The 24,917-nt window shown below is 45.0% G+C and overlaps 1 protein-coding gene across 1 annotated transcript; it reads right to left on the reverse strand.

Moving 5' to 3' along the window:
* Positions 1 to 518: 518 nt before the first annotated feature.
* Positions 519 to 23,235, reverse strand: LOC147879523 (uncharacterized). Its single transcript, XM_087371982.1, has 3 exons — positions 22,029 to 23,235; positions 13,428 to 13,561; positions 519 to 1,680 (listed from the first exon to the last, which is right to left on the reverse strand). The coding sequence occupies exons 1-3, from the start codon at positions 22,940 to 22,942 to the stop codon at positions 740 to 742; spliced, it is 1,989 nt and encodes a 662-aa protein (XP_087228108.1). The 5' UTR covers positions 22,943 to 23,235; the 3' UTR covers positions 519 to 739.
* Positions 23,236 to 24,917: the final 1,682 nt, after the last annotated feature.

Raw genomic sequence — 24,917 nt, forward strand, 5'->3', positions numbered from 1 at the left:
CATCTAAATCTAAATCTAGCTGATAGGGCAACGCACCATTTAAGATAGAAAGAATTATCACAATACCAGCAGGCCGCAACTTGGACGAAAACTTCACAAGATGAAATTTGCATACGGCAGAAGCATATACCTAGATGAATCCAGGAACATTCCCAAACTCATCCACTAAAAACACAACATAGTGCGGTTTCAATCTCATGATAGTCACAAGATTGAAAACCATAAACTCCATCATGCATAGCAGGGACTAGCTACTATGACATCCCCACTGATGCCATCAGCACCCAACAGTGGGTGTAGACCATAGTATAAAAATATGCTCACACATACAAATCCACACACCCACATACAAATCCAAACAGTGGCCATTGCTATATCCCGCATCAATTTCAAATGCAGAGGGGCATCTCCGCAACCTTCTACATCAATTGTTTGGCATTCAGCAAGCACTGAAAAAACCATCCACACAGACCTTCCATCCAAAACCTGATTGAAACCATATATTACAAAACGGAGTCAAATATTTGCCAACGGAGTCACTTGTCCACATTCAGGTGTCAAGAGAAGAGGTAATGAGCACAAAATCACGTAGCAAGCTCAGCAGAGCATAAGTACTTCCAAAAAAATAAAATTCTTCTGCACGTCTTCCAAAAAAATAAAATTCTTCTGCAGACATGTCACACAGGATCTCAGATACATATTTTATATAACATAACAAGGTAGCAGTACAATCACATCACTACATCCTCTGCTGTGGATCAAAAAAAGAGGATTCATATGAATATTGCAACTCCCCAAAAGGACTGCCTCCAAGCTGGAAAGCCACCGATGATTCTGGAGGTGTACTTAGCGATGGAGATGATATTCGCATCAGATCAATAGTAGGCCTAACATCTTCTGGGCCCCTTGATTCATGTCCCTGTAATGTCGATAAGAACGGGTTATTTTCAAAGCTTCCAGCCCCATTCAACCCATGCATAAGTGAGCCTGCGTAATGATCCTTTTCCGTGGAACTGATACCACCTGCAGAAATGAGACTTGCAGATGTGTGGATTCGTGCATTAGAAGCCATGGGAAGCATCTTCTCTGTCGTGTAATCAAAATGATGCTGATGCCCTACGTGTAATAAGTGTTGGGGAATGGCTGTTTGATCCTCATTCATGAACTGATCAATTGTTATAGTTGTCTGAGTGGACAAATCCAATGTTACCGCGTCTGGAGCTCGAGCGCCCCGTGTCTGTACTGACAGAAGAGAGAGAGCACAACCAGAGTCTGCGACTCTTGTTACGTCCTGAGCAGCTGGTGTAGCCTCGAGGCCTGAGAGCACTCCTGCACCTGATGAAGATGACAAAGTCAAACCATTACCCTGTGGGCCAACAGACCCTGGAAAGTATTGATGGAGCCTTTGACAGGACATGTCATTTGGTATGGAGACCATTCCCTTTGAGCACTGAAGGTGAAAAGCTGATAGCTTATCATTGGTAAGTGGGGACAGGCCTGTAAAAAACAACTGCCTCTCCATCCCTGGAGCCTGCAGTGCGCCATCGTAAGTTGCCTGATCTTCTAATTTCATCATCCTTGGCCAAACCCCTTTCAATCCAATTGATCTGAAGTCGAAGGGATCTTCCCATAATGAGGATATCCCAGTGAAGCGTGGGTGATGCAGGAAAGAAGGCCATTCTGTAAAGCAAAATCAAAAAGACCACCCTTGCTATCTTTTGTCATGAAAATTAAGTGGCATAACAATGTAAACTTATTTTGTATTCAGATGCATTGCAAATTCTCTCTAATGATCCATTTTTGCATTTGAAAAGATATTCTGAAGTATCCAAAGAAGGCACAGGTACTATTGCAAAGAGACCTTCACGCCCAAACAAATTCACCAAAACGGTGGAAGGCAAGAATCACTTTAAATGGAGGAGAATGACAATTTAACACTGACAAGAAAACATTGAAAGATGGTGAAAGATGGGGCAGACTCTAAGAGGAAAATGAAGACATCATCACCATGGGAAACCACTCGCTCAACCTTTGCAGAAACTTTAGCCTGCAAATGTGCAATGAAGCTAGCCTTTCCAAGAACAAAGAACATTAGTATACACATAACTTTAAATAGGTCTAGTCTGGTTCACATACAGCACATGACATCAGAGCGTTCATAAAATTACTAACAAAGCCTGGAATCCGACCACAAGTTAAACCCCCTGTTAACAGATGGAGAACCATGGGGCACAATCAGTTAAAACAAAGAATCCCCTCGAACGAAGTGTATTACAAAAAATCTCGAGTATAAAGAAAAGTTTGATTAACACTTGACAGAGATATTAGCAGAAACAGCACTTGCTTGGAGGGAGCCCACAATGATGGCCAGGGCCTCCCCCCAAGAGGTGTATTCCTGCCCCCCCTTCCTCTCCACCTTCCTCCATTACCATATACAACTCACATCCTCCCTTGCCTTCCAAGGCCCCAACTCACTCAGACAGTATAGAGGAGGTGCCGTCTCCTACACAGATCGCATAGGACGGCGGCCTCGGCTGAAAGCAGCAGCCTGGTCCCCCTCGAGAGAGCAACATTGGCTTAAGCAAGAGGCCCCCCTAGAGGTTCTTTCCCATTTTTGAACATCTTTGGACCAGCCAGACCCCAGAAGATATCATACTTCTTCTGGTTGGTGCACATGGAGGCTTGCCCATTGGCGCGTGGCTAGAGCAGATGCGCGTAGATGGTAGACACCACCATTGCGTAGATAGCGTTTTGAAGAAAATTCCACATTGTCTCTAGGACTGCCTAGCCCTGTAGGATCTGGATGGCAGCCATCCAGATTGTTGCGAGCACACCGAGTATGCAAAGAAACTTCACTTCGGGGACGGCAGCATGTCATACGAAAGAGTTCATGCTTTCTCTAATGATCCTGTCTCTTCAGCCTGTAGGATTCAGGGACAACAGGTACTCAGGATCACGTCACCAAACCCCAGCCTCCACCTCTCCATCCTACCATGCTCCCTCTGCATCCACTTTTCATCCTTTGATCATCCCCATCGGGAGATATGGGTAAACAATTATGATTTACTGAATACAAGCTATTGCATTCCTAACACATGGCAAGTGGGATTTAAACCTTCAGAATAATTCTATCTTTCAAGGGAGCAGGTTTATTTTTGTTAGCTTTACTTAAATATTTGTGTGGTAAACCTCCAAGGGGTGGTGAAGGGCACTAAGGTTGATGGAAGGTGGAAAAGACTGGTACCATGTGGCACCATCCCATGCAATCTTCTACGTGGTGGTTCTCAGCTTGAATGATGGACATTGTGGCGGTTGTCAACTCGACTCTCCCACAAGTGTCAAAGCTCTAGGCACCTGTGAGCAGGCGGCATCATCATCACGACAAATTTGATTGGTTCTATAAGCTGGCACGTCTTGTCAGCCCTTCACGACTGTGTGGATCTCCCGCAACCCCTTTATACTCAGACTGCGGGATAATGTGTGGATCTGCTCTGCCTGTTTGGAGACTTGAATTTTCTCTTGTACTCAGCCTTTGTGGCCAGAGTGTTAGGAAATCTTGTGAGCAGATGCAGCAAGCCCCGTAAGGATAAGCATCTGCTAGTGTGTGAGGTGAGAGCTTGGTGTGTAAAAGCTTTTCCTATTAAGACACTTCGACTTGTGTCTATCATCTCAAATTTCTTTTCTCTAACAGACTAGTGATTCAAATAAGTGCATGCAATTGTATTTCAGTGTGCCAACAATTTTATTCCATTTTATGCTTGAAAATGCACCACATGTGGCAGGGTATGGGCAACATCTACTCGAGTTCGGTACAATTCATGATCTGGTCATATATAACGGTCTTCGGAGATAGCCATTTGGATGGGCTTACTTGTTTCCCACGTGACAAGGGCACGAGGACAATGAACTACCTGCTGGGTCCCTTAGCCTTTGTTTCACAGATATACGACTTTATTGTGCCCCCTCCCCCACGCGATGCTGATCATTTATACCTAGCTTTTTGCATCTCTACTGCCATGCCAGTCATGGGGAGAGCCCCTCCCATGCCCGCTCGTGTCCAGATCCACTTTAATTGTGCCCTTGATCCACACATAGCCCAAGAGCTTGCAGCCCTACTTGGAGATGATGCAGACCTTGCCCACGCCTCTGACACTCGTCTCAGTGGAGCAAGACGTTGCCATCAGATCCTTTCCCATGACTCGACTTATACATGCCAGAGTCAAGAACATTCCTCAAAACCCTTGGTTCAACGATGTGCGCAAAGAGATGAGAGCTCACGTCACGCTTGAGCGAACCTTAGGCCATCAACATTAGTGGAGGCACAACAGATCTCATGACGACTGACACATTGTAAGAGGCAGGTTTTTCTCACTCACAAGATGGATGAGGTGATTAGATCATTCCGAGAGGGAGATCCTATCATTGGATGGGGACTTCTATCAAAGGATAAGCGACCTATCTCCATCATAGACCCAGATATTTGGCACACATAGGCAAGCTCTCTCTATGACGTCGTGATGGAAGCACCGCCCGATGTCCTCTATGCCCAAGCCAATTACTTGTCATTTCTAGATTGCATAGAATGTACATGTCACACTTCGTCGTCTCCATATCCAGAGGACACAGGACCATGAGGGTCTACAAATGGAACACTGTCTTTTATACGAAGACACATCAGAGTCCAAAGCGCCCACTACTAGTAGTCAACGGGTATACATGGGAGTCTACTTACAGAGATGAGACGAGGAACAAAGGGGGAGTACGAGGATCGAGAGGAGTAGCAGTACTTTACAGTTCCACTCTTTTGGGGACCATCTCAGTACACGAGAGATAAACACTCTAGATTTCTCTGGATCCGGATCCGACACACAGACAGCCGAGATTTATTCGTTGCAATATGCTATTTTCCTCCCGAGACCTCACACTTTGCTAAGATGTCCAAGAGGAAACAGAGACATCACCATACGCAGCTCTCTACTAGGACACTGTCGACCTCTCGAGCCACGAGGTAGTCCTCCTAGTTGGGGACTTAAACGCGAGCACAAGGGCTCATAAGGTACCACTTCTCGACGTCAGAGACGATTTCATTTTACTGCCAGAGGTTAATCTTGAGGATGCAAATATGATGCGAGTTTCAACTGATAGAAGAGCTCCGATCACATAGATATTCAGCTCGCCTTTACACACTTCTTGCCAATATATTCAGCTCGTCTTTACATACTTCACATACATTGATTTTATACCCTTAATAGAGGATTGTGCTGCTCTGGACACCCGCTCACTGCACGAGGCTGCAGTTCACGTTTTTACTCACTCTACTCGCTTTGGTCCTTCACCACCACTTGGGACCGTCCCTTCTAATAGCTGCTACAATGATGAGAGCAAGGCTTTATGCTGTCAACTTAGATTTGAAACCAAAAACCACATCCCGAACGAATCAGAGACGCTACGTGAGTATCGTTGATTGGCACGTAGGAAGAAGCTGGATTTCTTCTGCTATGTCTCAAACTTCCTTTTTTTTTGGGAGGGAGGGAGGGGGATGGTAGGGAGGGGGATAGGAATCCCCCACTAAGATCCAATTCTATCGCGATCAATTTTTGAAAGTATTCGAGGATGGAGTAATTATCAAAATCCGGTATCTCGAGAAAAGAGGAGCCTCACACAAATTAAGGATCGCCATTGGGCTGATGCAAGTCCCGGCACATCAAGTGAGAACTGAGGCAAGAAGAGTGACAAGGATACCCAAAATGCAATGGATTTGCAAACTATGAATGTCGAGGGAGATCGAGATAGAGGAGCTTTTTCTATGCAACTGTCCAGCCAACTATGAGATCCGAGGGCGATACTAGTGCCTCTTCTAAGAGGGGCACGACTTTGGTCCACTCTTACGACTAATGCACTTCCATGACCAAGTCTCCATTGCATTCTATCTGATTGAGATGCGACGACACAAAGAGCCTATTGCGACAGAGATACCAATCCCATAGGCTTATGAGACGAACCGAGCACAAACGCATGTTACGGATTTCTATGCATTTGAGTCAGCTCCAAGACACAACGGAGTAATCTCTCTCTCTCTCTCTCTCTCTCTCTCTCTCTCTCTCTCCATGCGCGCGTGTGTGGCCCCCATCGAACATCTACCCCTCCTCCCACATAAGGAGGCGGAGTCTATGAGACTCAACATATCGAGACCCTGTCCTGTACCATTTGGAAATGTAATGGCACCTTATGGTCAGAACCAGGGAACTTCTCGAAATCTTATATAGGTTGTGACAATCTTTTATACGAAGACACATCAGAGTCCAAAGCGCCCACTACTAGTAGTCAACGGGTATACATGGGAGTCTGCTTACACAGATGAGACGAGGGACAAAGGGGGAGTACGAGGATTGGAGTAGCAATTCTTTACAGATCCGCTCTTTTCGAAACCATCTCAATAGAGAAGAGAGATAAACACTCCAAATTTCTCTAGATCCGGATCCGACACACAAACAGCCGAGATTTATTCGTTGCAATATGTTATTTTCCTCCCGAGATCTCACACTTTGCTAAGATGTCCGAGAGGAGATAGACATCACCATACACAGCTCTCTACCAGGATACTGTCGACCTCTCAAGCCGCGAGGTAGTCCTCCTAGTTGGGGACTTCAACACGAGCACAAGGGCTCGTAAGGTACCACTTCTCGATGTCAGAGACGATTTCATTTTACTGCCAGAGGTTAATCTTGAGGATGTAGATATGATGCGAGTTTCAACTGATAGAAGAGCTCCGATCACATAGATATTCAGCTCGCCTTTATACACACTTCTCGCCAATATATTCAGCTCGTCTTTACATACTTCACATACATTGATTTTATACCCTTAATAGAGGATTGTGCTGCTCTAGACACCCGCTCACTGCACGAGGCTACGGTTCACGCTTTCCCTCACTCTACTCGCTTTGGTCCTTCACCACCACCTGGGACCGTCCCTTCTAATAGCTGATACAATGATGAGTGCAAGGCTTTATGCTGTCAACTTAGATTTGAAACCAAAAACCACATCCCGAACAAATCAAAGACGCTACATGAGTATCATCGATTGGCACGTAGGAAGAAGTTGGATTTTGTCTGCCGAAACAAGAAAGAACTACTGAATATTCTGTTGAGTAATAATGACTTTTGGAGAAGATTTGTAGAGGGGCGGTCCCCTTCATCACTCACTGACACTCAAGTCTAACATCATAATTATGCACGCACACTTTGTGATATCCCAAATGAGCCAGCTCCTGATCTCTCACATAACTCGCCCCACACCCTGCAGACTCTTCACTAAGAAGCATGTGAAGAATGCTATGATAAAACTTCATAATGGCTGAGCGAAAGGTCATGACAACCTATGCACTAAATTCAATGCATATGGGATCAATCTCCTAGCCCCGATCTTAACAAAGCTCTTTAATGAAGCTGTTTGTTTGGAGTTTCCACACACCTGGACCGTCAACACTATCTCACCCATCCACAAGACAGGGATCCCATGAGCCCAAAGAACTACAGGACCATTAAGATCAGCCATGTCATGTCCAAGATTTATGCATTAGTACTTGATTTTGAGGTCAGTCGATTCGCAGTGTTCCAGGGACTTAGAGCAACCGAACAGGCTGGATTACGACACGATCATCAAACCATGGATCACATTCTCACACTCAGATAAATCATCGAGGAGACGAGGACACGGCAACAGAGGCAAACCCTTGGCACAATTCCGAGAGTCCCCCTCCTCCGACGCCTACAAGATTTGAGGTATGACCAGGAGATCATCTGGGCTGTCATGGCACTTTACTAGAGTGTCTAGGGCAGAGTCCAAACAGGGTCGGGATGCACAGAGGAGATCATGAGACCTATTGGAGTCAAACAAAAGGGTGTCCTTTATCACCCACCTTGTTTGGCCTCTACATAGCTTGAGACAATTGTACACACTTTTGGCCTCTACATTGACGAGCTTGAGACAATTATGCAGACACTGGAGGGGATGTATGCTATCTAGCTAGCATGCATATGCAGATGACGAGGCACTTTTGTCTTCAACAGCAGAGGGCCTCCAGTGACACCTTAATGCACTACAGTCCTTTTGTGAGTCCCATGATTTGAAGGTCAACCTTGGTAAAACCAAGGTCATGATCCTCAATACATCTCGAGACATTATGCGTCGGGAGTAGTTCACGTTTGACAAGTCCCGTGTTTCGTCCTATACATACCTTGGGGTTATCTTCTCTAGACCTACCTTCGCCATGAGACCCACGATGCAAGCCCGCCTAAGCAAGGGATATGCTTCATTGGGAAGATTAGAGAGGCAATGCTTTCCCTCATGCTTTCAGGAACCACGAACCAAGAGATTGTTGTTTAACTCCTTGGTCCATCCAACGAGGATGTACAACAACCCTTGTTGGAGGCCGGATCTATCAGACATAGAGTGGGCTCGTTTGGAGCGGCTACAGGTTCTCATGCTATCACGGATGATCCGCGATAAGCCGTTCATCCCTCATCAGATTATTCAAGCTGAGTTTGGGTCATCCCCACTACAGTTGGATGCTGTATTTCAAGTTATCACCTACCTATACCGGGTCAGAGGGTATGGGGGATTGCACTTCTAGGCGTAGCACATTACCATGGCTAGCACTGTCCTCTTCGATGGCACTATCAACAACAGCACGTGACCAGAGAAGCTAGTATGCACGCACAAAGAGATGGTTTGAGCGGTTAGGACTCCACATGGACAGACTCCCTCCCTTTTAATATAGCATTGACGTGCTGGTCTCTCCTCTCTTGTCACACAAGATCAACCAAATCATCTGAGGAGACAGAAGCGGACCTCCTCCTTGGTAGACCCTTCTCAAAAAGCTCGATCACAAAGTTCTTCTAGCCAAAGCAGGTGGACCCCCATACCACGAGGCCCCGACATGATTGGATCCAGAGCCAGTGACACGACAGCTCAAACAAAGGATTGATGCACAGATTACACTTGGGAATATTCCCTCTTTGTTTCGAGTCAGAGCTCGATCGACAAGGATCACTATAGCCCTTGTCAGGTACAGAGCTATGACCAAGAGATGACATATGACCAGGCCCGTGAGCAACCAACAGCACTCTATCGCAAACTTCATGCTCCCACCGTCTCATCCACCCTTCATCCAAGAGAAGAATGGTGATGATGATGATGATGATGATGATGGCCTTCATCTCTCATATCACTGACTTTATTGTTGCACCGCCTCCTCCCGGTGCCGACCTCACATACCTCTTCATTCATATCTCCACTGGACTTGAGTTATGACTAGAAGATCATTTGGGCTGTCATGGCAATTTATGAGAGTCTCGGATAGAATTCAAATAGGAGCTTGATGGACTAAGGAGATTATGAGCAACTATTGGGGTCAAACAAGTGCCTCCTCTTTCACCAACCTTGTCCATCCTCTCCACTTGATGAGATTGAGAGATTATGCAAACATTGGGGGGACTGGATGCTCTCTCGTTGGCGCTCTGATTCTGATTTTATTGTACGCAAATGATGCGGTTCTCTTATCCTCATTTGCAAAGAGTCTCTAGAGACACTTAGATGCACTATAGCCCTTTTGTGTGTCGCATGATTTGAAGGTCAATCTTGGTAAAACCAAGGTCATGATCTTCAATACATCATGAGCAGCCATAAAAAGAGAGGAGTTCACCTTCGATGTATCACCGGTTGAGATTATCTCACCTTACACACACTTGGAGGTTCTTTTTTCTAGCCCTATCTTTACAATGCGACGGACATTGCAAGCTCGTCTGAGCAGAGGATATGCCTCACTAGGCAAGCTAGAGAGGCAATGCTTCCACTCACACTTCCAAGACCCTCAAACAAACACCCTCCGATTTGACTCCTTGGCCCCACCGGCGGGGATGTATGGCAGCCCTTGTCAGGGGCCAGATCTCATGTGGAGCACCTACAAGTTCTCATGCTATCCCAGCTGATTTGCAATAAGCTATCAGATCCTCACCAGATCATCCATGCTGAGTTTGGGTCATCTCCACTGCAGCTTGATGCATCATTTCAAGTCATCACTTATCTATATTGGGTCAAGGGATACAAGGGACGGCACTTTTGGATGTTGTAGACTATTGTGGCTAGCATTATCCTCCTATATGGACCTAGTAGCTGCAGGTGACCAAAGATGCTGGTATGCACACACAAGCAGGTGGTTTGAGTGACTATGGCTCCACATGGATAGACTTCCTCCCTTCCAATATAGCATTGATGTGCCATTTCTCCCACTCATGTATCACGAGGTTAACCAAGTCATACATGAAGATCTTCTACAGCTACACATTCCGTACTTGGTTGGAACCAAGTGAGCTCCTAGTGAAGCTCAACTTCTACAAAGACTATTGCCTCCACATTTCAAAGGAGGGCTTTATTAACCCTTCAAGATATACGCGGATTCACCTACCCCATTCACTAAGGATCTTTATTGGGCAATTCTGGGTTTCTTCACATAGACTGTGCATTGAGAGTGGTAGGACAAAGGGATTACCCAAGGAGAGGCACATATGCACCTTGTGTGACCTACAAGAGATTGAGTAACATGGGCATTTTATTTTGAGATGCCCAATGTACTATAAGATTCAAGGACGCTTCTATTGTCTCTTCAAAGATAGCTCCAAGATATTGTCTCGCTTCCTCTCTTTTTCAAACCAGAGATGCTTGGCCGCCTTCATTCATGAGACAGTCAAACACCAAGAGCACCTCCTTAGATCACACAGATGGAAGCAAAGCACTCTGGTAGACTCTTCTCAAAGCATGATCACTAAATTTCAAACCATACCAACTCTCACCCCACTGATCTACGACACAATCGTGACCCAAAGCCAACAACGCGACAGATCCGACAAAGGACAGATGTACAAATTGCACTTAAGGTTCCCCTCCTTATTCAGAGTTGGAGCGCGACTAGCAAGGGTCAACGTAGCCCTCGTCAGATGGAGAGCCATGGCTAAGAGACTGCACATGACCACGTCCCACACAAGCGGCAACATTCTATTTCTAACTTCATGCTACCACTCCCACATCGTCCTGACGGGAGGGAAGGATAGGCTATAGCAACGATACTAGATCAAATTTCACTTTCGACACTGCTAACATATGATATGATATGCGAATAGTGATGATGTGCACGATCATCTCGATATTGATGTTTATGATGGTATCACTAATATTATTATGCCTACATAAGCATTTAGCACGTGTGTTGATGCTCCTTTAGTTCCTTTAGTTGGTATCATTGATGTTATTATGCCTACATAAGCATTTACCACGAGTGTTGATGCTCCTTTAGTAGCTCCACCCTTCAGCTTGTTTGTATTAGCTTTCTCATAATCTCATAGAACCATCAATCTTTCGAGGAAGAAGACTTTAATAAACTTTCTTTGTTTCACATATGACTTTTCATGATGTAATTCAGACTTGGTTCCTCCCTTCCTCGTCTCACATATGACTTTTCATGACTTTTCATGATGTAATTCAGACCAGGCCAGTCCCTCCCTCCCCCCCCCCTTTTCATGACTTCTTGAGTGTATCAAAGGATGGAGCGATTAAGAGGAACCAGTATCTAGAGGATAGATAGGTCTCACAATTGCCATTGCCAGATGCACGTCTGAAGATCAAGGAAGGGAGAGCCATAGTGGCGCACCTAGAGAGCAACAGATTTGCAAGTTATGCTCACTGACAGAGTTGGAGATACACAAGCACTTCCTATGTACTTGCCCAACCTACTATGCGATATGAGGGTATTACCATTGTCTCTTTTAAGATGGACACAAGTTCTAGTGACTCTCCTAGCTGATCCACTTCTATGACCAGCCCTACGTTGGCCTCTATTTGAGGGAGAGTGTCAACATAGAGAGACCTTACTACAGCAAATCAAACAAAAGTAAGTGACAGTGCCACAAGAGATAGATCGAGCACAATGACACATCACCGACTTCTATGCCTTCGAGTCACCCCCAAGACACAATGGGGTAGAGGAGGAGGAGATAGCCAACATGAAGGCAACATGGATCAGGGGAAATATTTCATGGAGAAACGGAACCACCACACACAATGCAATGATTGATCAGACCATGCACGAGAGGTCCAACCCATGACTACTCTACTCGAAGGAGCCGTTTGAGTCGACATGTGACTCTTGATATGGTCCACCGGATAGACAGATCACAAACTACATGCCCCCACCACAACAAGAGACGGCTCGATAGATGCAAATATTTGCTGAATATTTCTCATGATCTCCACGTCCCATCAGAGAGCCATCATGGCGCACGAATATGTATTTACAAATATTCTTAAACATCCTAAATCCCCCCCCTCCCTCCATTATACAGATTTGGGTCAATGTCGATCAATAGTCCATAAGATTAGGGGGTCAGTTTGTGTCAATGGCTGTGTGAAATAGAATTGTGGTTAGAGCTAGGAAATCTCCTCAACTTCATCGCAAATACAAAAAGTCGCTAGAGCCATGAGCAAGAATGCTTGTTATGCCTACCAAAGACATTCTCGTAAAAAAAGAAACTCAAGAAGTGTCTCAAAGATCTAGCAGGGAGAAAAAGACACGCACAGAACATCAATGGTTCAAGAAAAAGAAGATACGACTACATTTAGCAAAGAGGCATTCTCACAATTAGTTATTTTTTAGCTAGCAAATCTAATTATCATGGAAACGCAATACACGTCTCCCTTAGGAGACATGTATGCATGGTTAACACAAATAGTATTCCTAAGGGATTTTAGCGTAAGGTAGGTTGATACATATATCTAGAAGAATCCAAGAAAATGCCCAAACTCATCATTTAACTTCCAAGGGAAAAATACTCCCCGACGATCGAGAATGCAACAAATCCAATATTTAGAGAGAGTGGCTTTTGAATCAATGGCTATGTGAAATGGAAGTCAAAACCAAGGAATTTCCTCGACTTTCTCACAATATGATTCTCTTTGAGATAGAAAGCTGTAAGAAGTCAACAAGATACATAGCGGCATGCTTTCGTTACAAGCATTGACTAAAGATCCTAAGGACTACAATTTAACATTAAAAGACAGCTTAGGTTCCTTTTTGCCCAAATTCAAACCAAGCCCATAAGTAAAGCTAGTGCATCACACCTGCTACATCATCCATACAATGTACTATTGAAATATTCTAGACACTTTGCAGATATTCTTTCCCCTCCATCATACAAGACTTCCAATGAAAGAAGGATGTTCTTGTTTAAGAGATCGGCATCCGTGCAACAGACACACAAAGAACAAAAACCAAATAACCAAAAATGTCAATACGTACGATTTGATAGGTATGCAACCAAAGTAGATCAGCATGAGATGATAGCAATCCTATAGATTAGGCACCTATGGATTACCTTGAAAAGGAGTAGGAAGTCTTCCATTCAATGCCAAGGTATTCGGATGCGGCTTTCGACGGCGCTCATTGTGACATGCAAGGCGCCTCCTACAACTTCGTTTCACCTCATCAAACTCAGCTAAAACATGAAATCTGTGAAATTGCATGAAACAGGAGTCTTGTAATCGCTGTACATGAAACAAAGAGTCTTGTAATAGCAACATGCAACAAAGAACAATGCTACGACAGAAAACGTAGACATACTAAAGCTTTGTTGTCAACTCATCAAACTCAACTTAGACAATGGTATACCAAGAACATAACAATGCTATTCAAAAAACATAAAAGTATTACAACTTTGCTTTCATCTCTTCAATTTCAGCTAAGACATAGAATATGAGAAAGTAAATCAAAGATGAGTCGAGTTATAGTAACATGCAACAAAGAAAAGGGTAGTTCATGAAGCCCAAACTTCATGTACCCAAAATAATTACAAACATGTATCTTGAGAATTCACAGTTTTACTCTTTTACTTAGAATATCTAAAATGCATGAAACACTAATCCTTAACCGCATAAAGTTCCGCGCCGTCCATTTTAAGACACGACAAAGATCTTGTAGAATACCTCAATTTAGATATGGAAATGCCCCAAATGGACGTTTCAAAGGGAAGAATGTAAAAATACGATACTCTAAATTGACGATACTTAGGTCTCCCTCAGCCTTGCAAAATAAAACTAACTTAGGTATTCAAGCCTGCCAACAAAAAACTATCCCCCGAAAGCACCAATAAGAGGCCATGAACCACGATAGAGGAGCTTGCGGTGAACATACTATAACACTACAACAATATGGTACTCTCAACTCTGTTGGAATACCCAGTCCCAAATTAATCTCACTATTTGTCCCTAGGAATCAACGGAATCTAAGGTCAACACCCCATAACTGGAGCTCTTTGAGCTTGTGCTAAAAAACGAACCGACTTATTCCAATTGATGTTGCCGCTTGAAGCAAACAATACACCTACACAGGGAAACAAACCTCTCAGTCTCTCAAGTGAACCCTCCCCGATCAAGACCATATCATATGTAGACTAAGAGTCTAACAACTCCTCTTATCAGATCAAGAGCAAAATGCCTCAGCTACGAGAAGGAAGAGGAAGGGAGCTAGGAGGCATCCCTACCTTATATGGCCCCCATGGGAGCTTGGCTGAAGCTGTCTACGTAAAGGACAAAATTTTCCCGCATCTACTAATCTGAAAAGCCTAATCTTGACATGGTGCCCTCCAAGAAAGCCTCACACCCTACCATATGCCTTCTCGAAATCCAACGGGAGGATAGTAAGAGATTGAGCCTCCTCTTGAGCCCAATCCACTGTCTCCTCAAAAAGTGTTCAAGATACCCCTCTCTTGAGGTATCCTCTCTTGAACAAAACATGTCTGGGCGTCACAAATGATGTGAGGTGCCAACGAAGGCTCCAACGCCAGACCTTACCTTAGATCTTGTAGGCTATGTCCAATAGTGTGATCGAATGCCACGAGCGAATGCCATCTCCATCCTCCCCATTCAAAATCAAGCCTTAGGCTAGCGAGCAACACAGAGATGAAAATCTCCCACAAACTAAGCACATGAGTGCTAATGTGCTCCCAAATGCAACAAAAGAACATCAAAAACAAACCATCCTTCTTGACACTGCACAAAGACAGCCTTGAGGGCTTCAAATAACTTCTCATCCATGAAGGGGACCTACCTCTGAATGTGCAATAATGCCTAAGTGACCACAAAGGAAATGTAGACCCAAATCTCCTCTAAGTAGCCAACACCTTTGAGGTCTCCTCCGTATGAAAGTGCTCGAGATAAAAGGAGGTAATAATCCCCAGCCCGAGTGCATCAAGCCTTCCTCATCTCTCAACTGCTCGAGCTGGGATCCTTCCAACTTGAGGCCTATGTTTGAAATAACTACTTCGCTCTGGGGAAGCGATGGGAGAGTATAATACGCGCCAAATCTCCAGCATCTATAGGTCCAATCTGACACTCTTGTAGAGGGAAACCTCCACTTGCCAAATCTAAGTGAGGGCCTGCTCAACCCCCCGTGGAACAACGCATTTGAAACCCTTGACTTGACTAAGGGAGCTCATGTTCTTGTTCCAGGTTTAATACAATGGGAGAGTAATCGTGCCAAACAAAATACAAACTGAACTCCCCTATGCATGCCCAACCACCTAGGTAAATCTTTCATATCTCTCCTAGGTCCTATATTCCTTGATTACTCGTAAACTAGAGGCACAAGAAGGATTGGGCGTTATCGACTTTTAGATGTCGAGCAGAGCCCATTGAAAGCAGTTGGTCATGTGATTGGAATCATTTATTCCCTAACAGGGTTACTCTTTTGCTCCACCTAAAGATGAGTTGATTCATCTCATTGGCCACTTGTGAGAGAGCACCTTGGAACGTCCTTAAACAATTGAAATGGCATGCAAGTAAAATAACAACTTTGACTTCAAAGATCCTCCTTGATGATAGGCTTTAACTCACTTCTCCTAGTATGAACTAGTCGAAAAGTAACGTTGATGTGGCACTATCTTGAATTGCCCATCTAGAGCTAGTGTGGAAAGAATGAGTCCCGATTGAATACATATTCTTACATGGATGTAGTGACATGACATCTCTCCATTTGTACTCTAGTACATACATTTTGAATAGCACATTATGTGAGCCTCTTTGTTTGTGTAAAGTTGAACAACAGCTAAATCTTAGCATACCTATAGTTCATATATTAATCTATGTCAAAATGGTTTATCTTGAGAATCTTGCGATGACAAGCTCCTATACTCATAGAGTATTTGCCTCTAGTTAAAGCCACCAATGAAATGGCCTTTTTGCAAGGATTAAAGATCCTTTTTGCCTCATGGAGGAGTAGAATCGTAGGAAGTGATGTATTTTGAATCAAGTTGTAGATGGCAATGATAGTTTGCATGCGTTGGAGATGTTTGTGACCTAAAGAGTTAGAGGAGTCCACATATGGATGGCAAGTATGAAAATTTTGTGAAGGATCTAAATACATTAAGTAAGATATTTGGAGACAATCACCCAAGATGCTTTAAAAAGGGCATTAGGTGATAGACCCTCATACGAAGAAAGCAAAGCAAAGGGCTAGGGAAGAATACATTGGCCCTCTAGCGGCCAATCCAACTATCCTTTTAAACGAGGCCATGTTGAAACAGACTGGAAGGGTTAAGTAGCCATGTAGGGGTATTTGCAATGTTGTTGGCCAAAACTTGATTGTCATCGCTTGGAGCTCAGTTAGATTTAAGTTGTCAATCCGACTATCCTTTTAAACAAGATGTTGAAACAACCTTGAAGGGTGACATAGCCATGTAGGGGTATTTGCGTGTTTGCAATGTTGGTGGCCAAATCTCCATCGTCATCTTGGAGGTCATGATGTTTTGCATTAATTGTTTAGATAATACAACAAATACCCTAATCATTTGGGACCAACGTAACTGAGCATTGTTTTGTCCATTATGCTCTCCCCGGCCCTTCCTCTCTTCCCTTGATCTTACTTCTTACTAGCTTTAGAAAGCCTTCCCTTGTTTCGAAGCACTTGCTTGGGACAACGTGAACAAGTAATAATGTATAGTTTGGGAAGCCTCACTTCATCTTCATAGCTTGGAGTCTCAAGTGAATATCAAGTGCACCCATACTTGGATTATGCGGTATAATAGGTTCTAGTGCTGCCATGGGATAGCCAGCCATGGAGGAGCAAAGAAGCAAGGCTGCCATATTGCAGCTAGAGACAACAGGATTGCATAGCCAAGTAACCAACATGAGCTGTGTCATGTGTCTCCTAGACAGCCTATTCAACTCTAGGAAAAAATTCCATTATCTAGAAGTAGCTGAATTGGACATGTATCAAGAGCAATATCTAGCTTTTTGAGGTCTATGCTCCGATCTTCAGTCAATGTCATGCCGTCCGTGCTTGAATTATGTGGGGCTGCTATTAGAACGCTTAGTCGTTGATGATCTAAGAAGTTGCCAAGAGCTACTATAAGCCAACCGATAAGAGGGCTACACAGTAAGGTAACCAATCATTATTGGCTGTCCTTGGACTGGGAGACCGCCCCAAACAACTCCTGCAAGAGACCGTTGGCAAGCAGCCCCGAATTGCTGCCTAGATCTGGTGCATTAGAACCGCACGAGACAACTCCTAGCCGCTAGGGAGTAACACTACAAATCGCCTTCAAAGACTGCGCCAATCACACCTCATAAACCCTGCTGTCCCAAATAGCCATGAACTTTCCAAGCCGCTTGCAAGAGTCGTAGCCGACCTTGTGGGCTAAGCAATGGATGTGCAAAGTGCATACTAGCTATCTCTTAGGAAAGCCTCAGATGGCCTCTAGGTAGCAACTCCAAAGCGCACAGCAACAAAGGATAAGCAACCCCCTGAACGTGTCCATGCCTTATTAAATTGTGCCTAAAATTTGCCTTCCCTTGGTCCCTAGCTGACCAACGCACTGATACAATGTGAGTGGTGCAACGTGGAAGCATGTGCGTGTGTGTGTGAGAGAGAGTGTGTGTATGTGTGTGTGTGTGTGTGTGTGTGTGTGTGTGTGAGAGAGAGAGAGAATCAACTCTTGTATAAGGCAATGGCAACTATATATACAACAAAGGAGTCACACAACTGACTATGTGTATGTGTGTGTGTGTGTGAGAGAGAGAGAGAGAGAGAGAATCGACTCTTGTACAAGGCAACGACAACTCTGAGTGTGTGTGTGTGTGTGTGTTTTGTAGCACCTTTTTTTGAGGTTGCTACTCATAATATAATCAATCAAAGATTTCACCCCAAAAAAAAAGTGTGTGTGTGTGTGTGTGTGTGTGTGTGTGTGTGTGTGTGAGAGAGAGAGAGAGAGAGAGAGGACTCTTGTAGAAGGCAATGGCAACTATATATACAAGGAAGTCACGCAAATGAGGAGGAGAGAAATCCTCTAAAAGATGTTGAACAAAGGAGAAAGGCAAGATCTTATATAGGACTGCCAAGTGGCGACCACAAGTTAGCAAAGTGGCCGACCCAAAGTCAATCAACCGACCCAAGTCTGGTCGGTTGACCTGAGTTGTAGGTCGGTTTGACCCGATCAAGGCTTGGCCCTAAACTAGCCCGATTAGCAAAGCCTTAGCGGTTGAGCCATACAACAAGGGAGTCACCCAAATAAGGTAGAGAGAAAGATGTTGAACAAAGGGAAAGGGCAAGGCAAGACAAGGCCTTATGTAGGCCTGCCAAGTGGCCGACCAAGAACCAGCCAAGTGGCTAGCCCAAGGTTAATCAACCGACCCAGGTCTCATTGGTTGACCCAATCGACAAGTCGATTTGACCCAATCATGGTTGGACCCTAAACTAGCTTGGTTACCTAGGCCTAGAGACTGAGCCATACAAACCTCCCAACCATCTTGGAATAGGCTTCTACTCAGAGGAATAAGTGGCTTGAAACGTGGGTAGACCCACAAATCAGTCCTAACTCACGATGAGATGCACATAACTCCATAAGTCAGCTCAGTCTCAATCCTATAGTTATAACCCTATTGTGGGATTCCATTCTGTAGCTTTGAGGATCAAGAGTTAAAAAAGGATACCTAGTGTTTGTGAGGCCGAAAGCATGAAGAAGAAACATATTAGCTTAGCTTAAACTAAGAGTTCATGTATATTTTGATATGCTTCAGTTGATCTCTCTTTCTCTTTCAGTTAGCATTTCCACACTTCCGCACTTAGTAGCTATGATGGCTTAGCTTAGTGAGAGAGACTCTTAGCCCTCACTGCCCGTTGCATTAGTATTCGAAAGTTGAGACTAGAAGTAGTAGCAACGGGCAAGGGGGTGGCATCCCCCTTGCTCGCTGCTACTACTTAGTGAGAGAGACTCTTAGCCCTCACTGCCCGTTGCATTAGTATTAGAGAGTTGAGACTAGAAGCAATAGCAAGGGCAAGGGGGTGGCATCCCCCTTGCTCGCTGCTACTACTATGACAAGATTTGGTACGACTAGTAAGTATATGGTAACAACTTTCTCCAAGAAGGGCACCATGAGCTCATCAAGACTAGCACAATCTGACATGAGGAAGCTATAGGATCCACCACGGGTGGAGATTTGCCACCAAGTTCTCCGCCTATAGTAGCAATGGATGCACTTTTGGACCTACGGTCATGATGAACACGCTATAGGTATTCATGCAATTACAATAGCAACTAATCAAGAATACTTTTTCTCATATTTAGGAGATAAAGGAAGAACACGAAAAAGAACGTGAATGAGATCGGGACACGGGAAGCAAAAGGATGGGATTAGGATCTACTCCAAGCACTGACAAGATTTTAGACATCAGTAGTATTTACGTTATAGCAAAAGCCCAACAAATCTTTCTTTCCCAAGAAAATTTATTTCTAGAGGTATGATGAAAAAATTGAGCCTTAAGTCATATCTCTGATGAAGTAATTTCAATGCTACTTTTCAATTGTCGAGACAAGCAACAATGAGAAGTTCACCCTCAAGAGTATCTGTCAATAGAGGTTGTATCTACTTAATGTCACAAGTCGCACGCTGTTCTAGAAAATGAAATCCCAACAAAGGGTATCTCACAATGGAAGACTGATATAGATGGGTTCAAGAATTACACGCAAAATTGTTTCACTATGAAATCAAGCTTCATCAACATGTGTGTACTTCACAACCATTCGTGTGTGTAGCTAGCAAATAAACTGTGCTCAAAGACAAATATAGAAGCAACGGTTATATATTTCCATCCGTCCCCAAACTAGACAAGATACAATACCAAAAGGTGCTCCTACTATATGCATGGCACCTCTAGATCTCTAAACCCGTGTGCTCCACTGAGCATATGTAGACTCTCTGTCCAAAGGATCTCTTCCACCTTACTGTTTGGACACCAACCTATGTGGGCAGCACCTTGAGCTAAGTTTGCAACCCTTGTAGGTCTCCTTCTCATGAAAGTAGGCCCAAGGATGGTCCTTCTATTGCTCCTTCCTGCTCTTGGATTGCTGCTCCAAGTGATGCCAAAGGAGGCCCTAATGGCCCACTCGTACATGGGGAAACCCCTGCTCCAAAATTGGCTTACTTTGATCAGACAAGGCCCCTATAAATGGTCACAGGACAACCTCGAATTGCATAGCAATGATCAAGCCTTACAACACTTACATATTTCCGTCCGCCAGCCCTTGAATGTAGGCCCAAGGATGGTCCTCCTACTACTCCTTCCTACTCTTGGATTACTACTACAAGTGATGCCAAAGGAGGCCCTAATGGCCCACTTGTATAGGGGGAAGCCTCTACTTCAAAATTGGCTTACTTTGATCAAACACGGTCCCTATAAATGGTAAAAGGACAACCTCAAATGGCATAGCAATGATCGAGCCTTACAACACTTACATATTTCTGTCCGTCAACCCTTGTAGGTCTCCTTTTTCACATGAATGTAGACCTAAGGATGGTCCTCCTACTGCTCCTTCCTGCTCTTGGATTGCTGCTCCAAGTGATGCCAAAGGAGGCCCTAATGGCCCACTTGTACATGGGGAAAGCCCTAATGGCCCACTTGTACATGGGGAGACCCCTGCTCCAAAACTGGCCGACTTTTCAATCCAAGAATCAAACAAGATCCCTATAAATGGTCAAAGGACAACATCGAATATCATAGCATTGATCGAGATTTACAACACATATATTTCAGTCCATCCTCTGTCCAAAAGGAAGATCAGCCTAGGTGGACAGCACCTTGTAGGTCTCCCTTTTATCTTGAATGTAGGCCCAAGGATGGTCCTCCTACTGCTCCTTCCTGCTCTTGGATTGCTGCACCAAGTGATGCCAAAGAAGGCCCTAATGGCCCACTTGTATAGGGGGGAACCCCTACTCCAAAACTGGCCGACTTATCAGCCCAAGGATCAAACAAGACCCCTGTAATTGGTTAAAGGACAACCTCGAATGGCATAGCATTGATCAAGGCTTGGCTACTTCACGATAAATACATTCTATTTTGCTTTACAAGTTGCTTTCAATCTTACGAGAGAAGCATTTAGACTCAACTTCCATATTTTGTTTAATAGCCCCAAAAATGTCAACAAGTATCTTCGCTACTTTGAGCTTAATCTTCAAGGAGCTTGAGATCAAAAATGAACACAACAGGCTGCCCAACAGAAAACCACATCCTTCAAAACTAGGAGTACATAGAGTATCTCATCAGACGACACGGTCTACCAACAAATGGCAAATCGTGGATTTGCAGGCGTGGTGCTGGTGTGCAGGTGGGAAGTAAGGAGAGAGAGAGAGAGAGAGAGAGAGAAAGAGAGAGAGAGAGTACAAAGCTAGTGAAACCACAACATTTTGTAGCAAGCATCATGCAAAATTTTAGGCATGGAAACTAAACCCTACAACAACCACGAATAGCTCCAAGTAGGATTGGTGAGTCTTGAAGTAAATAAAACATCCTCGTTCCCTCCGTCATAAATAAATGCGAAAAGAAATGCTCCTCCTCACAATCTCCCTTGGCTTTTAGAAAAGAACAATAATTAATAAACTAATGAGCACGAAAGCGTGCCATTTGAAAATGCCATGCCATGCAGTACCTGCTGCACTGTTGGCAAAAACGTTGCTCCTGATGTGCAACCATGACTTTTCCGGCTTTAGAATGCACTTCACATACTTTGTGCCTGCGATGGTAGTCTTTAGCAGACGTAAGATCAGTCTTGCAGCCGTCTACTTGGCAGCGAGGCGTCTGCAATCCGCCCGAAGCTGCTCGTGGCTTCTTGGGAGGAGGAGGAGGATTATTGACAGAAGGCTTTTGGGTTGCTCTATGCCCAATGCCACCTGCACCATCTTCAAAGTACGCCCGTTTTCCCAGATGCAAGCCGATCAAAGAATCACCCGAGCCTGATGAGCCTGTGGCCGTGCTACTGTGCTGCTCCTCTCTCGATTGTGCCCGGGTTCCTTCCTTGGTGTCGTGACCACTACCTCCTGCAGACAAGAAAATCCTCCCCTCCATTGGTTTCTTTTCATGGTGCTGTTCTGCCATGATGAGGTTGTCCTTTCCTTCAGTACTTGTTCTTGCGGTATTCTTTTGCCCAGTGCAAGCGGAGCTCGGGTGGCTTCTCAGCTCCAGAAATCCTGCCGCGCTTTTCCAGTCCTCGCAACCTGTTCCGCGCGCTGGATCCTCGGCTCCTTTGCCATCGACAGCGAAAGAGTCCTTCCTCGCCATTGGTGGCCTCCTGTGATCCATGGGAGCAGAATTTCTCTGTCCAGCAGCCATGGAGCCGTTTGTGGTCGAGGACGCAGAACTGAAGGAAGCGACGCTGGTGCCCAAGCGAGGGGCATTGGCGCTTGCCTCTCCATTCTCAAGGCCTTCGTGCCCTGCTAAAGAAGCTTCCGCTTCGGTGATCCAACCACTCTCGGGAGTCCGCTTGCGAAAATCGTCGCCATGGCGTTGAAAAAGGACTGCCCCAGTGTCCCAATCCCAAGGGGATGTCTTAGAGTCCCAGGCCATGCATAATCTCTTCCCAAACACAAAAATACAGGCTCGTGCTTGAGTACGCCTATCTGCATAACAAAGCACCCGAGCTAGTGCCACGACTCAACGGTACGCAAAGAGCTCGAGTGCGAGCAAGCTGGGAACGTAAAGAGCGGTCAACCGACGGCGATTCCGAAGCAGATGAAGCCGCAGAGGAAATGGAGGCAGGTGAATCCCATGCGGAAGCGAGGATGGGAGGACATGGCGGAGCTGGAGAGGGAGCTCTAGAGCAGAAAAGCAGAGGAGGAAGAGTGGGAGGGGAGAAGAAGGTACAGGACGCGGAGAGCATCTCTTCTGTAGAGTCTAGACTCTACTTGTCCTTCTTTGAACAGACTGAGTAGTACTTACTGCCGCAAGTCTCGCTCTTCTTCACTAGTGCCTTTTCAGTCTGCCCTCCGTCCCAGCAAATACACTTCCGACAGTAAAGCCTGCTGCTGCTGACGTTCATCGTTTGGCGGTTTCTCAAAACCGCCTTCCCACGTGGATACCACCTTTGAATTTAGAAATCCTCCACATTTTCTCTCTCTTTCATCGCTTTCAATTCATCATCTCCGCCCTTTGGATCTCGGGCAGGCCTTAGAGCTGGTCCTCATGGACCGGTAGAACTAGCTTTTTGGAAGATCGTAAAATCTTCCCTCCGTTTCTCCAGGACCCATGGCTGAGCAAGATATGTTGATCAACCCCCAGGAGCATCACATTTCACGCAAGCTCCGTTTGGCACTGGCTACCACAGACTCGATACTGAGACGCATCATTTGCGAGTTCAAAAAGGACCTAAAATGCGGAGTGGGCATCTCCGAGGGGTGCTTTGAGGCACCCTCTGGACTAGCTCTATATTTCCTGTTGCCTCACTCCGTGAAAATCGCGGCAGGTCCAAAAATAGGGAGACTAAATCAGCTCCTTCGAATACTCTGGTCCATGGGGACATGCTCTTATGAATGAATTAGGCACTATTTTAATGTTTGCATATTTCAATGTAAACACACCTATGACTCACAAAGCCTTACTACAAGCTCCTAAATCCAAGGTTGCTCAACACTCTCAATAAGGGTCAGTGAACATGGGGAAGTTTGAGCACAACTGGTGCATAGATCAATTGCGCATTGGACAAAATAGTATTCACGCCATGAAGCTACTACCGGTTGAGAGTGTACAGCCCCTCTCTACCCCCCCTTTGCAAGCCATTTTCACATGTCATTTGTGAATGCAAATTGGCTGCTCTTGGTGGAATGGAAATGGCGCACTGGTGCAAGTATTGGCACCTTCATTTTTGAAGGTGCGTATTTGAGCACTTGTTTGCTACAAAGCTAATTTTGCATGTGGCCTAAACGATGTGCAACCAATGGCGAATTTGGAGCTACGTGTGCACTGGCCCTATAAGATTGCCCCCATATCCCGCAGGCTTACAAAGATGCACCCCCTCATGGCTTGGGCGCTCTCAAACAAACCTCTATTCCTAGTCACCGTCCCCAATGCGAAACTTTAAAACCAGTCCACAACCACCACTTCTGCAATTGACAGTGTGGTAGCGAGTGCTCAATGTTGGCCATGATGATGTCACATGTCAATCCAGAGATTGGCACGTCACTACCCAAAACTCTGATGGTTAAAGGGATAGGGCCCTTTCCTGAGAGGGAGCCTCAAGAAGGGTGGCAAGCTGCCTTTCTGGTAGCTTCCTGACCAGTAAAGGGCGACCAAAGCTATTTTCCAACTGTCAAGGGCCGGCGATAGGGGGTGGCGATGCCTTTTTACCCACATTTATTGCACTAAATGGCAAGTAGGTGTGGGTGACGTGATTTTTGCACAACACGTGGTGATTGGAGCATGTCTGGTCCATGCTCATCATGTCGCACGTTGGGTGCTAGCTCAGTGGTGTGCTGCAGACCACTGGTCAGTTGGCGCTGTCTGTTATGGTGTTGCGACACGTGGCAGCCAATGTTAGCAGAAAACC

The sequence above is a fragment of the Dipteris shenzhenensis genome, chromosome 33, assembly GCF_047967505.1.
Source record: "Dipteris shenzhenensis isolate YYH24624 ecotype China chromosome 33, Dip_SZ_1.0, whole genome shotgun sequence".
In the NCBI taxonomy this organism is placed as follows: Eukaryota; Viridiplantae; Streptophyta; class Polypodiopsida; order Gleicheniales; family Dipteridaceae; genus Dipteris; species Dipteris shenzhenensis.

Coding starts and splice junctions, on each gene's coding strand:
- LOC147879523 (XM_087371982.1), bottom strand. CDS start 22,942: ATGGCCTGGGACTCTAAGACATCCCCTTGGGATTGGGACACTGGGGCA. Junction 13,562..22,028: donor TTTTGCCAACAGTGCAGCAG/GTACTGCATGGC, acceptor GCAATTTCACAG/ATTTCATGTTTTAGCTGAGT. Junction 1,681..13,427: donor ACTTCCTACTCCTTTTCAAG/GTAATCCATAGG, acceptor TTTGCTTTACAG/AATGGCCTTCTTTCCTGCAT.